Here is a 15774-nt window from a genome sequence, read left to right as displayed (position 1 = left end):
CCCCAAACTCCCTTAGAGTTTCACAGCTTCCCAAACAAGTCCATTCCATTTTAATTAGTGCCATCTTCACCCACGCCCACTGCCCACGTAAATACCCTGTCAAGTGGTGGGCTTGTCTTTTCACTGCCTCCGCCAACTCCAACCGGACTGGCACGCTGCGCCAGGCTGAGCCGCCCCTGAGAAAACTCTCTGGCAACTTTCAAAGTTGTTGTGAGTTGATGTAGTTTTGGTGCTGCAGCTCTAAATAGGACATGTGTAGCATTGTGCTCTGACATATTCTCACGGCGCTTCATAGCTTTGAAGTTATGAATAGATTTTATCCGTGCAGTATGGACTTCTGTGCACTGAGTGGCTGTCTTGTTTAAACACTTGTTGAACAGCAACACAATTTTTATGTAGTTCAGGCTTCTGACGCGACACATTACATCTTAAGATAACTGTAAAGCAAATGAAATGTGTTATTCCAAATATGGCCTGTGCAGTGCCAAGGTTTGTCAAATTGTTGAGTTCCTACTATATGTCAAACTCAAGAAAACACTGTATCCTATATTTCCCATAATGCAACTCAGATATCAGTCTCTGCCTGAAAAATCTGCACATCTTTCTAAGTCCACATCCCAAGTGCATAACAAGTACTTTCTTTTAAAAATGTAGAACCTCAAGCACATTCCTGCATAAACCCCGATGACATCATCAGGCTCATTTTCTTAAACTTGAGAAAACAAATTTAAAAAAACTTTGAAGATACTAATAATAAACTGAATGTTGTATGATCTGCCCTCTAAGTTATTTTGCAAATACAATATATAATTGTGCGTAAATTGACACTAGAGTAAAACTGATGACGTTGTAATTGGGTCGAGGGAAGCGATTTATCTCCCTCTGTCGTCTATTTGTCAGTGAGAAATTTCGGCCTCGTCCGTCAAGGTCGCTGTCCTCAAGCCAAGAGCAACATGTTTGCTTTCCTCCGTCCTTCTCCCTTTTGTTACAGCGACCCCCAGGAGGAGTATAAATATCCACCCAGCTCATGTTTGTTTAGGGAGCGCAGAGAAAAGACCCATCTCCTAGAATACACAGTCCTGAAATAATTCTTTAATCCCTCCTGCCTTCCCTCCCCCGCTGGAGAAAAGAATGTCTCAGCTTCACTTTTTTTTTTTTTTTTAAGAACCAAAAAATATGGGAAAGTATGTCGGAAGGAAAGTCTGGCTTATGTGAAGCCCACACACACACATCTACATGGGCACACAGATGCACAATAGAAGGTCCTGATAGGGCCAAGAGGCGGACTGCTGCACTGGAAGTCCAGGTCAAAAATGTAAGGTCAAGCCAGATGAACATTCCCAAGTTTTCTCTATGAAGAATGAAGTTTCCACGATGTGATGCCCGTAGAAAAGCCTGACCTCCTCCATCTACTGGACTCCTGTTGATGGACATGTCCATATGCAAATCAAAGTGTCAACAGGCACATTTTATTCAGCATGACCATCATTAAAGTATCGTAGTCCTCCTCTCCTCTCCTCTCCTCTCCATCTATCTCCTCCTCCCCTCATCTCTGACCTTTCTCTCCCTCCTTTTTTCTCTCTCTCTGTCGGAGTAATTACAGCGCGGCCTATCTGCACCTGGTCACTAATAATCCGCTCTCGTCCTTTTCTCCCCTGCTTTCTCTGTCTCATTCTCCCTGCACTTCTGTCATCTCCCCTGCCCTGGTCGTCCATCTATCTCTTGATTTATCATTCCCGACAGGGGGGGGGGGGTGTAGAGGTGGAGAGTAACTTGTGAAGAGAGAAAGATGACAACAAGAAGGACACGGGCAAGAGAAAGACTGAAAGCAGCCCTCTCCCAACAAAGCAGAAGAACAGACAGTTGAGAGGAAAAAAAAAGAGAGAGGAGAGAGCAGCAATCGTCAGTGGCGGCTCTTAATTACGGCGCTGGGGCCGGCTTTATCAGAATCCCCTCACCTCGCTGCTCTTTGTCAGGGGGTATTAAGGAGGAGGACACACAATCAGGCTTTTCATTAAGGCCCTACCGGCAGCGCACACAAAGGACGGCTTTAACAGCTGCAGAGAGGGACTCAGGTGGTGGGGGTGGGAGGGGAGCTGATGGGGTGAGGCGAGGGACGAAGGTGGGATGAGAGGGAGGAGAAAAACAACGCGATGACGGTTAAGTGAGGGGTGATGCACAGACAGAGAGAAAGGGAGCATGATGGAGAGGAGGGACATGAGCGAAAGGGGGCGAGAGAAGAAGAAGAAAAAGACGGAGATAAGAAAAGAGAGGAGGAGAAGGAAGAGAGGAGAAAGGGGGGGGCACTGATGTGTAAAAATGCACCAAAACCAATCACTGTTTTTGCCTTCATACTCACAAAATGGAGTGAAATACTTAAAAAAATGTGATCTTCTCTGGTTTTTTTCAGGTGACCCCTACCCTCTCCAGCTCATCCCCACAACGATGGCTGCTGCCGCTGCTGCCACACCGGGCCTGGGACCCCTGCAGCTCCAGGTAGGACTACAGTATTTATAGATCACCTCCTACAGGCAGATGTAGGAACCAAAAAAACACACAATAAATCACAACAACAACCAGAAGTCTTTAAATATCACAAACTGATCATTATAATTAAAATAGAAAAACACGCCGTTTTCCCATTCACATGGGTGGTCCCATCGGGAATAAATCCCCCTAACCCTGACAGTGTTCACACCACACACTGCTGCCCACTGAGCTATACAAGACCACAAACACGGCCACAGGGGGGGATGCACAGCTGTCACTTTCAGCCAAAGTGTGGAGAGAGAAGTGATCTCATGAAAACATGATCTTCATGATCAGAGCTCAAAAGTCACACAGTACTGACAAGTGTAACCCTAGCCTTTGGCTCTGTCCTGCAATAGGAAGTAAATGGGGTTGAAGCAGTTCTGTAGAGCTGCTGAAACGGGACAGAAATGTTCAGACTGACTGTCAGAGCTCATCTATGGGTGATGCAGAGGGGATTTCGTCTTCTTTTAGCGGCATCAAAACAAAATGGGATCCAACTGGTAATTGTGATCAGAAATATGTTTACATGTCTTATAAAGAAGAACATATTTCAGACTTTCCGAATTCCGAACTCTCAAGTAGAAAAGTAGTAAAGAAATTGTGGTCAATGTAATGCACCACTTATGTCAAGCAAGTGTCATGTCTCTACAACATAAGTTTTGATATTATACAGTAAAAATGTGAATGGAAACCAATGGGAAAACATATTCTTCAATATATAATCCTACCGTGTGCTTACAAAAATGTGGTCACCCCCCGTTGTCTTTAGTCTAAAGCCTGTGTGTAGACATATTTAGCTTAAACCTACCACAAACCACAAGTCAAAGCATCTCTAAGAGTCCCTAAGTTGTTTCATTAGGGATTGGCTAACCATATTATTTCAACACAACACAGAAGAAAAAAATAGGACAGGGTTCTACATTTTCAGCCACAAGCCACAAAGCAAGTCAGTGCTGCTGGGATGGTTTGTGGTCTGTTTCAAATGCAAACGTCTGCATGTGGTACAAAGTTAAAGAACATCCAGATGTCATATGACAAGATGAAGGAAACTCCAGCATAAAGTTTGTGACAAATGCTGTTGTCGTATTCAAATGAGGTAGGAAGGTATGTGACAATTTCGAGCCATCGAATGTAAAAGGCTCAGTCTTTATGTACATGCACTCATAGGTTTGATAAAGTGGTGTGCTGTGTGCTCTGCTGCCATAAATCTGGAGGTCAAGCAGTGAAGAAGCAAGAAAACAGAAGAGTCAACATCTGTTATCCCACTTTTAAGAAAGATGAGTCTGACTTTGCTCCTTTTCCTGTCTGCATATTCAGAATAAGTGTTCTATTGCTTAGTAATCTTGACCGGCCCCCCTGACCACCGCTTGTACGCTCACTCTCTCCCTCTGACCCCCGCACGCAGACAAACACACACGACTAGACCTCACACACTTCCACTCGGATCCACGTGGGCTTTGGGGCCCCCTTCTCCCAGAGGTTAAGAGCCCGCGTGGGCGTCCTCTCAGTTGCCTGTCTGAAACATATTACCCTCCGGTGTCGGCCCCAGTACAGGCTGCACTTGGCCCCCTCCGCTGTCTCTTTGATACACAGATCATAAAATATAACACACACACATGCGCACACACACACACAACAGCTGCATTAATGCACATGTTTTCCTGTGCATCTTTTTCACTTACTGTTAACACACAAGGAATGATGGGAAAACATGGGTTAAAGGTGAGGTGGAGTGTGTGTAATATATTTGCACCTGTCAGCCAAACGTGCTGCCCCATATGCCAGACACTACAGGGAGAAGAGAATAGCTGTGTAATTCTATCATGGAGAACGGACCCCGCTGTCGTCACTGTTTTCATTATTACTTTCATGTATGTGTGTGTGTGTGTGTGTGTGTGTCTGTTTGTGTTTAGACAGAGAATAATGTCCTCTGTGCTGTTATTACTGCTCCAATCTAGCTGTCCATATGTTCGACTGTGTTCAGACTCTCTCAAAATCTCCAGTCGAACGGCTTTGTCCACCTTGCAATTGGATTTTTTTTTTTTTAACCAGCAGGGAGGGGCGAGAGGACACAACAAGTGCAAAAAAACATCTCACTAACAGATTTCTTCCTTACAATCCTCCCAGAAAAACACATCCATCCACATGCACGCTCACTCACACACACACACAAGTACACAGTCACACTTTGAGATTAAGGCTTTGTCAGAAAGAAACGGATTTGCCCAGGCTAACACAAGTACAGATGTCCCAATGTGGATGGATTTCCTTTGGGATCGTCTCTGCGCCCTCATTTGATAAGGAGGTGTTTCTGTCGCGACGAGAGGAGACATGACAGTCAGTTCGGGCCTCGGGTCGCCACGGCAACACAGTGGTTTGGCAGAGAGGACACAAGTGAACCCACTTAGCTCGGACACACACACACAAATAGAGGGAGAAAATGAAAGATTTTCAGATAGAGCACTCAATAGACTCTCCTGTTGCGTTGAAGAGGGCATGGAAATATACTGACGGATGTGTTAACACTTATAACACACCTAATTATTGGCACAAATGTTTTCCTCATGTCACTGTGTCATACAGCTACATAAAACAGGCATATTGGTAGTTTAAATCAATATATTCTTGATTTTTGTTTTCCGTGGATTTTGAAAAGGTCTTTTGAATAAACCTTCAAATAGAGAGGTAAATTTATGAAATGATTAAGTTTCAGTGATATGCAATTCTCGTGTCACAGGGGGTTTCTTCCGAGACTTAAATTTTGTCCAGGTCATGACCTCTCTCACCTCAGTACTCACTCACTTGGGAAACACGTACAATGAAGCCCACACTGTACGACATGTACAATTACATTAAAGCTGCAGCTGGAGGGACTTGAAAGAGACTTGAAGCAGCACTGGCTCAAAACCTGTAGTCTGAAGTATACATCAAGCCCCCAAAACTCTGCATCCTACATTTCCCATGATCCAACTTACTGTGTTCTTTGTTAGCGTTCCCTGGCCTGATACACGCCCATGTCTCAACACACACAATTTGCGATACATTTGTTTTGATTAATAACCCTGATGACCTGATGAGGAACTACAAAAACAGGCGCATTTGTAGTTTAAAGTCAATATATTTGTAAATGGAGCTATGTTTAAAATTATTTATAATCTAGACTCGCATAAACTGAATGTGGACAATTCTCCAACATCTCAATTCGATTTGAAAGAAATCCACAAATCATGCTATAAGCTGATAAGAGTAGTGACAAGTGTACTGTATATTTCAGTAAAACACCCATGTTAATGTCCTAAATGTGTAACTTAGTGGAAGCTCCTGAGATTATGCTATAAACCTTTTTGCAAAGTCCACATCCCAGTCCGTCTTGGTGACTTTATTTTGAAAGTGTCCTCGGTATACTGTAGATATAAAGGATGAAATCAGTGGTGATTTTTGCCCTGATTACACTGCATTAAAACGGTATACATAGAAAGAAAGAAGACTTAGAGGAAACACTCTCAATAGCATGGCTTTGATTTAAGAGCAGTTCTTAGAAAAATGTATTAATCTCTCAATGATTTGAAGCTCTTTCTATGTTTGAAATGTCCTCCATAGAAATCAACAGAGTAGCTCATATAATGAGAGCTTAACACACAATCCTCCATAGAAGGTTTTCAAGGCAATGGAGGCTTTGGAGTGTACAAGGTTGGCATCTTAATCTGGGGGATGAGTGTGACATTGTGCATTAGAGCATGTTAATCTGGCTCCCAATTGACCCTTGATATCATTGATATCATCCACATCACACAAATGGACTGAGAAGGACAGACAGAGCGCAGAAAAATAAAAATAAAAATGCACTTATCCAGGCAAAGAGAGCAAGATCAGCAATAAAGATCAAAAGGCAGAGGTAGCAGAGAGGTATTTAGAGGGATGATCAGTTAAAAGGATAAACAGAGAGAATGATGGGGGGATGGAGGTAAGTGGAGGAGAAAAGTATGGATGTGTGAGGGGGAGAGAAAATGTGTGTGTGGATGTGTGTGTGAGACATGGTATAAAGAGGGTCAATGGTGTGGGTCAGGCATCATATGGAGAGGCAGATGTTGGAACATATTGTCCTGGATTACCGCACTGTACACCGGAGAGATGGACGGACGAACAACGGACAGGCGGGCAGGGGGAGGCAAGAGAGGAGGAAGGGGGAGAAAGAGAGGAAAAGAGAGGGGCACTAACAGATGAGAGAAGGTAAACGAGAAATCAATCGAGCAACTCGTTTCTCCACAAAACCTTATCTGGATGAGCGAAAGAGTGCAGGGAAGCATTTTCCTCAGATGTGAGAATTGCTTCAGTGTTGGTATCTCCTTCTCGGTCTTATATAGGCTTGGAGTTGCAAGGAAATGCCATTTTGTGATAGCAGCATGAGATCAATGTGAAATCAATAGGCAGCAGAGATAGGTGGCTATAGTTAAGAAAATTCTGCTTTACCACTTCTGAGTAAAGGAAGAAATTATTAAAGGAAAAGTATACTAGGTGTGTATAATCACCTATGACATGTTATTGGTGTAAAAGTCAATTTACTGAGTTTATTAAGTGTCAGTTTTTGTACTTTGTGAATACTACATGTAATTCACACATAGGTAAAACATAGTGAAGGCCAACTTGCTTTCGGTTCTTCTATAAGGCTCATTTCAAATGTCTAATGCAAAGAACAAAAACAAAACAACCCAAATATTTGTGATGTTTGTTGTTAAAGAAAATTCCCCAGATTTTTTGTTGATTGTGTTTGCCCTTGAGGCTGCACCATAAAAACATAAGGAAGGCACTGTAATCATGTTATTTAAACTTGACCACCATTAATGTTTTTATGTGGGTTGTTTTTTTTTATTTTATCTATTACTTACTTCAATGACAAAGAGATTTCAATTACTTAAATGAGAAAAAAAGCTCAAAGGAGAAAAATCTATAGAGAGGCTGATGGGATGTAAGAACAGGGAAATGTTTGTGTCTCTGACTCAACACTTGCCTCTTGTCTTTTTCTTTTTTTTGTCTTTCAGTAGCAAAACCCGCACCAGTGTAAAAAAAAAAAAAAATGTGATCAGACAGACAGGAAGTCGGACAGACAGAAAGACAGAGGAGAATCCATTAAGAACCATACAATAGTCCTCGTTGTCCGTGTAAACAATAGAGCTCAAACTGCTCTGAAGCGCCGCTAACTCTGACAACAAAGACCAGGCAAGCTTGTAATCTGACTAAAGCTGCAGATTATTGACCAAGACTAACACACACACACACACACACACACACACACAGATCCCCACCAACTAAAATGACAGAAGAAATTGCAGCTTAGTGTGTGTATGTGAGCACACACAAACACACACAGCATCAATAGCAAACAATCACCCCCATGTCTTCACTCAGAAAACACCAATAGTCACACGTCACCTTTTCACCTCTCATCAATAGAACTCCGGCTGGACATGCTTACACACAAACACTTTTTTTTCTTTTTTTTTTGGAGGGGGGGGGGGCGTCATGTGACAAGCACACGCTGACCACTAGACATGTTCACGTGTGCACAAACGTACACAAAAACACATGCAGATGTGTTAGCGCTGGCCTCACATTCAGGGATTAGGGACAGAGAGAGTGAAGAGCAGGTCCTAACAGTTCAAACGGACACACACACACACACACACACACAGCTCTGCAGTATGCCTGGCTAGTGAGTGACAAATTCCTTAGTTTCATTCTGCAACTACGATTGCATTTTCCCCCTCTCGCTCATTGTGTTGTTGTTTCTGTGTGTGTATGTTTGTGTGTGTGTGTGTGTGTGTGTGTGTGTGTGTGTGTGTGTGTGTGTGTCTGTGTCTGTGTCTGTGTCTGCGCCTGTGTATGCTCGCTCCTCCGGTCACCCCAGGGGGCTTTGCGCTGTCACTTCCTGTTTGTTGACATGCATGTCGTTGTGGCGACGCTCTGGGCGCGCTCCACAGTGCCTCTGCCCTCTGTGTGTGTGTGTGTGTGTGTGTGTGTGTGTGTGTGTGTGTGTGTGTGTGTGTGTGTGTGTGTGTCATTGCTCGCTGGCCCATTGAGCAGGCTTTGAGTGACGGGAGCTGGCCTTGTAATGGAACTCAATTCACTCCGCAAATAAAGAGGCCTTTGAACCACTGGTCCGAATATGGCAGGACACACACACACACACACACACACATATGCACAAACACACACACACACACACACCGCCTGTGGTCCACTCGCTAGGGGGTTTGGCTGGTAGGAAGGGGGGGGGGGGTTCATGCTCGGCTGCCCCCTCCCCCCTCCATCACTCTCTCTTCCAGGAGCCACAGTGCAGCTAATTGAAGAGAAATGGGCGAGCGGAGGCTGATCTGATCTCAGCGAGCAGGTCCTCCGCACCGCATCCATGTAGCTCGCCAGAGCGTGACCGATCTCCCGCTGATTTCCACAGCAACAGCAGCAGCAGCACACCCAGTCTACCTCATGTACCTCAATTATCATCGTTCCCCTCGGTGTCGGGAACAGTGGCACAGGTTTATTTCCAAACCGCACCAACGCCTTCGATGAACCTCAGCTGACTGATTTTATTGGAGAACAAATGCTCACCTCCGTATTTTTTACACTGCTTATGACAAATTGCTAAGGTGCCAGAAAGTAAAGAAGGTAATCAAATATTGAGAACACACCAAACAGCCACATGAAAACTTTTCTCCATTACTGTCCAGAGCCTCGCTTTCACATCTCAGTATTTCTTAAATTTAAAGCATTTAGTGTCAAAGTGCTTGTCAGGGATGAAGTTACCTTGTACCCTGTTTTGATTTTTGCCTAAGAAGAAATTCAGAAAAGAAATTCATCTCTTTGGAATGGCATGTATCTTATTTAAGAGTGAAATGAAAAGCAATAGAAAAAGACAGAGTACTGTAATAGAAAACATGTTGCTTTTACATCGCTGTTGCATTGTTGCACATTGAATATTGTTGTTGCCACATGTGAGTGACAGTCAGGCGGAGAGTATTTCACATTCAAATATGAGTTTCTTCCAAAAAGTACTTCTTTGTGTGAGTGTGTGTGCTGCCAGTTTGAATGTCTCATTTTTTTCTTGTTTGTATAAAAAGAGATAAATGTCTTTATTTAAGATAGCAGAGGAGAGCAGACGCTAATGTGGCTGTCAAGGGAGATAGAGAGAGGTACAAACAGACAGGGGGAGAGAGAGAAATAGCAGTGACAGCATCTCTTCCTTGTCCATTTGCATAAACCAGCCTTTGTTTGACGCTGGTGGCCGGCAGCCAAGCGCCAACAGAAGGACGGAAGTTAAACTCAAAAAAAAAAAAAAAAGAATGGTCCTCTTCCAGAAAAATCTTCCACCAGAAATAAATAATAACAATTATAACTATTCAAAAAAAACAACACATCAGTTACTTCTCGCACAAACAACCGTTCTGTTGCCTTTCAGAGGAGGGAATAACAATTCTGAGAAAAACAAAACAGCATCTTGGAGATTTGTATTAGCCGACATGAAAGTAATTGAGCTTCGCAGGATGATTTTGAGGAGGGAGATAGAGAGGCAAAAAGAAGCATTTATGAATATTGAAGCTCCTTCCAAGTTGTGAATATTATGTTGTGTCTGTTGCTGTGGAAATACTGGCCAGAGACTGTTTTGTGTGATACAACGGTATTGCATAAATATTCCCCGAGTATGTTCACACCATAGCAGCTCATGCCATAATGCTTTTATTTAATTAGAAATTAATTAAATACATAAATAAGAATTGGAAAAAAACTGTTTTTTTGTTTCCCTCAGCAGTTATTGAATCAGTTTATCTTTGTTTTAGACTATTTTATGGCATTTCTGTGTGTTTCTGCATCTTATTGTCAGCACACTCAAAACATCGCAGGGGCACGAGACACTTCTGGCATGTCCCATCTGGCGTGTAGCTTCACGAATTTTTCCTCCCTCTCTCTCTCTCTGTCTCTCTGTCTCTCTCTCTCTCTGTCTCCCGTCTCTCTCTCTCTCTTTCCCCCTCCATCATCACTTTTTTTCACCTTGAGCAAGAGCCGAGCTCTGCGGCGTGACCTCGATAGCCGGAATGTTTTCCCTTTCTCCCACGATGCACCTGGAGGGGACATGGCCATCTCTGGGCCTGTCAGAGAGGCTGTTAGCACTTCTCCCATGGGGTGAGGGAGGGGGTTGACAGTGGAGATGTCCCTCTCTATCTCTCTGTGTCACACAAACAGAGGCCGGGCCACTAATGGCCTCTTCTTCCAGAGCTTTTTAGCCGGTGTCTTCTTTTTTGTTTGTGCGCTCTCGAGTATTCATTTATTCATGTTGTCCCTTCTTCTCTTTTTTTTCCTCCTCCCATCTCTTTCCCCCACTCCTCTTCCTTTCTTACTCCCCCCACCCCCCCAACCCCCTCTCTAACTCTCTCCTGTCTGTCTCTCTGGCTTCTCTCACCTCCCTGTCTCTCTGCCTGTCTCACTGACCTTGCAGCAGTTGTATGCAGCTCAGCTGGCGGCCATGCAGGTGTCCCCGGGGGCCAAGCAGCACGGAGGCAGCCTGCCACCCCAAGCCAACCTGGGCACACACTCGCCACCCACCAACACACACTCACAGAGCGACAAGGGCCGCAGCTCCCCACAACAAAACAAGACTAAGGTAAAAGTGAAGTTTGTGCATGTACATGTGTTCAACTCTAGAACTGCCAGCGGATTTTGGGGGTTTGAGAGTCAGATGACGTAATGGCTAAACATTTTAATTTATAAAATTCAAATTTGGCTTCAGATCTCCTTATTATCAAGACATTTTTGTCTGTAATTAAGCATTTTCTTAAAATACAGCTTTAATCCTGCCACTGGAGTCAGGATACTTCCACATATTTTCTCTGTATATCAATTTGTTAAAAGTATTTTTCAAAACTAAGTTTAATTTCTTTTTTGATTCCAGTGCAGTGGCCTACCTTACTCGTTCTTATTTCAAGATAAAGACACAAATTTCTTACAAAAAAGTGGATCTCTATTGAAATCTATTCTGCACTGGCAAATTCTTTTACTTACTTTGCAAACTAAAGTTGGACTTTTTGCTGTCTAACTTACCGTACAAACTCTGGCCTTTCTAGTGTAACAACACAGACTGAATGACCGAATGTCTGCTTGGATGAGATTGTCCTTTGCTGCAGTGCATGATCTGAAGATGTGTGTTCAGGCTTGTTTGGATCTTGCTTTGCATCCCGATTTTTTTTTTTTTTTTTTTTTTTTCAATCAAACAAGTGTCCTGAGCAACGGTCAGCTCCTCATACTAATGCACACCTTGGTGCAACTTGGTGCCTGAGAAAAACTCACAGTCACCTCTGCAAATCAAACACTCCAACTTTATCACAAAACTCCAGCTGGTATCTGGTCGCGGTGGATTTGAGGATGTATTGGTGTTTGTCCCGTTTTCTCGGCTGGCTGCCCAATAGGGGCGAAGGGAAGCCTTGTGTCCATTCAAGTGGAATTCTATGAATATCTGGTGGGCTATTGGGACCCTGACCACCTCCCCCCACCCATACACACACACACACACACAGCCCCCATGCCCCCTGCTGTCCTACGTCTGCCCTAGGGCCCCCCACAAGTGTAGTGGTCAGTCTCAAATGAACACACACAGAGACACCGACACACACAGGGTCAGACTAGTCCGTCAAAGAGCGGGACAACACTATCAAAATCCCACAGAGTTTGACAATCTGAATTCAGATTAGTGCTAACCCCACATTTTATCACATAAATCAAAGTTCACCAACTCTTCTCCTTTTTCCTTCCTTCACTTTTCCGTCTACTTTTTTCTCCTCCCCTCTTCTGCTCTTCCCGTATTTCCACTTCCATATCTTATCCTTTGCTACTTGCTACTTAATCATCCTCTGTCATCACTCTGTTTACCACATTGTTCTTGCCCTGTGCCAACTCCTGTGTTCACACACACACACACACACACACACAAACACACACACACACACACACACACACACACACACGCGCACTCTCACGCTGTTGGGACAAGCTCCCGGCCCAGATTAAAGCTTGTGGTTGACCCCGAGCTTGCACTCCTGCTTCCTTGTCCATCAACCCCTCCCTACACCTCCATCACACACACACACACACACACACACACGCACGCACACACACACACACACCATCCTGCCCTATTGACACACACGTCTTATTACCATATATATGGAGTTGGGCTGACAGGCAAGTGCTGCGGCCTGTGGTGGAGGGGACGTGGGAAGCCATAATGTCCTCCCCAGTCCAGCGGGAGTGGCAGACTGGGGAGTGGACACCACATGGACCCCAACAGGCCCCATGGAGACAAAATGGCCAATTGACCACTGAGCTGTTTTGGTGTTACTCCCCCATAGCTCTGTTTGTGAGCATGGGGAGACAAACATTAGATAAATAATGTTTCTTTCTTTCTTTTTCTTTTTTCTCTGTCTCTCAGCCTCTTTCCTCTCTTTTTTGATTTCTTTCATTCAGTCTCGACACTGCAGCACTCACACGCATTCTTCAAACTCTCTTTTCCTGTCTCTCTCTCTTTCTCTCTCTCTGTCTCTGTCTCTGTCTCTGTCTCTGTCTCTCTCTGGGTGAGTGACATGTATATTTCAGAGGTGTGCTCCCCCTGTGGGCTCTATCTCAGGTCTCTAGTCATTTAGAGACCCGCTGCCTGCCTCTGCTCACAGCTGTTTGGACTCAGGCACACAACGCTTAAGTGCTTTACCCTCGGGTGAGACATGGGCACACACACACACACACACACAGGCGCAAATGTACAGACGCACACACAGGTGTAGAACAAGATACCAACTAGAAACCATGTGGCCCCCTCACACCCACACACACACACACCCACACACACACAGCCACATGCACAAATCACTGCAGCATACATCCAGCTTTCTCATACGCAAGAGTGGATTTTCAGATGTAGGCAGGCATGCATACACACCCATACAATAGTGCAGTTCAAATTATGCACCATATGCAGGCCATTCGCTGACATGCATGTCACACACACGCAGTGGTGGAGAGTAACTAAACTCATTTACTGAAATGTACTCTAATACTTTGAAATACTTTTATATTACTTGAGTATTTTCATTTGATGGGACATTTAGATGCAAATATTGAAGTTTTTCTCTACTACATGTATTTGACTTACTAGTTACTTTGCATTACAATTTCACTTATAAAACATATAATCATTTTATGTATCAGGATATTCAAAAGAATATAAAGAAGCTTCAGTGAGCTCTACCTCAAATAGCTGCATCATATGTTCATGTTAATGCATCAGAAATAATTTTCCAATTATATACTGTACACAGTAAACTGCAACACTCTTAAAGTCTGCACAATGAGTTACATTTGATACTTCAAGTAGATTTTGGTATTAAGATTCACCAAAAGTACAATTTTAAAAGTAAGGTTTTTAATTGTAACACAGTATTTGTACAATATTACCACCATTTTTACCGAAGTAAAGGATCTGAATATGTATATATGTATAATGTATATCTCCACAACCGCTCACATGTACACACGCAAATTTTGGATTTAGCATGCAGCTGAGCTCAGCTTCCAACATCTGGGATATAATGTAGATATGCGACCAGCAAACTGCTGCCAATAATACTAAGACTGACTGTGTGCCCACACACACACACACACACACACACATACACACACACACACTTGTACACTACAGACCCCTGCCATCACTTAAAAAGGTTTTTGGGAAGAGGTTTCTGTTTGCTGTTTGAGCTCTTGCAAAAATGCCATTCATCTATTTATGACCCTTGATGGCCTAGTGTAACCATAAAAGTATAAACTTTTAAAGGTTCAACTGAATGTATCCTTGAATTGATATCAAGTCCTAGAGTCGGCAATTCGGAAGCTAGATATTTTTTTTTTATCTAATTAAATAGAACATTAATGAAGACAGTGTCAAGACAGGAGGACTAGTCCAATCGAGGAAGAAAATAAAACAAACAAACAAACAAACAAACAAAATCAATCAGCCAGACTGTCAAGGTAAAGTCACGTCTACAAAAACAAATTAGCAGAAAATATGAAGTGCATTTACATACTCGAGGAGTTGGTGTGTTAGTGAATCATTGCCACATACTGTAAGAAACAGTGTCATATCTGCCTCCTCTGCTGTCTGATGGAATTAAACATGACAATATAATTAATATCCAAACAGTCACTTATAGCTGCAAGGGAAGGAAGAGAGGAATACAGAGAGATGCAGTAAGAAAGGCACATATAAAGGTGTTAATATGGACATTGTAGCACACACACCTACGCACACACCTACACACACACGCGCACAGACCCGACCAGGATAAACGATAGTGGCATACACACTTGTCCTGTTAATTGAACCGTCAGCTCTTGTGATAAGATGCAGAACCCTGATGTCGCTTTCACATGTCTGCATCCACAGAACTGATACAGCCCACACACACGCCCGCACGCACGCACACATACGCATTATCTCTCCCCTCCTGCTTCCTGTATGTCTCGCTCTCTCTCTCTCTCTCTCTCTCTCTCTCTCTGTCCCTCTGGCTCTCGCTGTCACTCTGCATGTTTTCGGCCTCAGAGCTGGAGACTGTTTCATCAGCCAAGAGAGACACAAAAGCAATTGTATTAATTCAAGATTCCAAGAGGCTTTAGAGGCCTCACACACACACATAGACACACACACACAAATACACAAATACACACACACACACACATGCAGTCATGAGATTTAGAGCTTGTTGAACAATGACACACACGCACATGAACAAGTCGGTCCAAGCCTCTCAGCTCCACTGTCTAAACTAATTCCTCCACACTGGCATAATGCAGGTTGGCCACCTTCCCACCATAGGATTTGGCTTGGCGCGGAGAGGAAACTCCCCCATCCACTGTACAAGAGGCGGAGGCATTATCTATTTGTAATAAATATTCAAACGTGTTCCCAGCCAAAGCCCACCATAGTATGGGTCAGGATTGAGAAGATCCCGCTCAGTTTTTCTCTTCTCTCCTTTCTCTCCCCTTCTTCTCCGGCCCATTGTCTCACTGAAGGCATCTTTGGGGGTCCTCCGTCTATTTAGAAAGACCCCCCTAATGAAGGACAATCCGGTTAGGCCTCATCGCACACGAACGAACGCACGCACGCACACACACACATACACACACACGCACACACACACACACACACAC

At 43.7% G+C, this 15774-nt stretch overlaps 1 protein-coding gene across 6 annotated transcripts in view; it reads left to right on the top strand.

Moving 5' to 3' along the window:
• sox5 (SRY-box transcription factor 5) overlaps positions 1 to 15774 on the top strand; it is a 91790-nt gene that overhangs the window by 62315 nt on the left and 13701 nt on the right. For 5 of the 6 annotated variants that reach the window (XM_087178414.1, XM_023423000.2, XM_087178413.1 and 2 more), the window contains 2 exons: positions 2411 to 2496; positions 11021 to 11185. In XM_087178414.1, the coding sequence (XP_087034540.1) occupies positions 2411 to 2496; positions 11021 to 11185 (251 nt within the window). The remainder of the gene's footprint in view (positions 1 to 2410; positions 2497 to 11020; positions 11186 to 15774) is intronic. The other variant, XM_087178412.1, reaches the window with a different exon arrangement.

This window comes from Seriola lalandi, unplaced genomic scaffold (genome assembly GCF_002814215.2).
Source record: "Seriola lalandi dorsalis isolate HSWRI2012SDOR001 ecotype SW California unplaced genomic scaffold, Sedor1 jcf7180002054688, whole genome shotgun sequence".
In the NCBI taxonomy this organism is placed as follows: Eukaryota; Metazoa; Chordata; class Actinopteri; order Carangiformes; family Carangidae; genus Seriola; species Seriola lalandi.
Note: the sequence above shows the minus strand (reverse complement) of the source record. Positions and strands in the feature narration are given on the sequence as shown.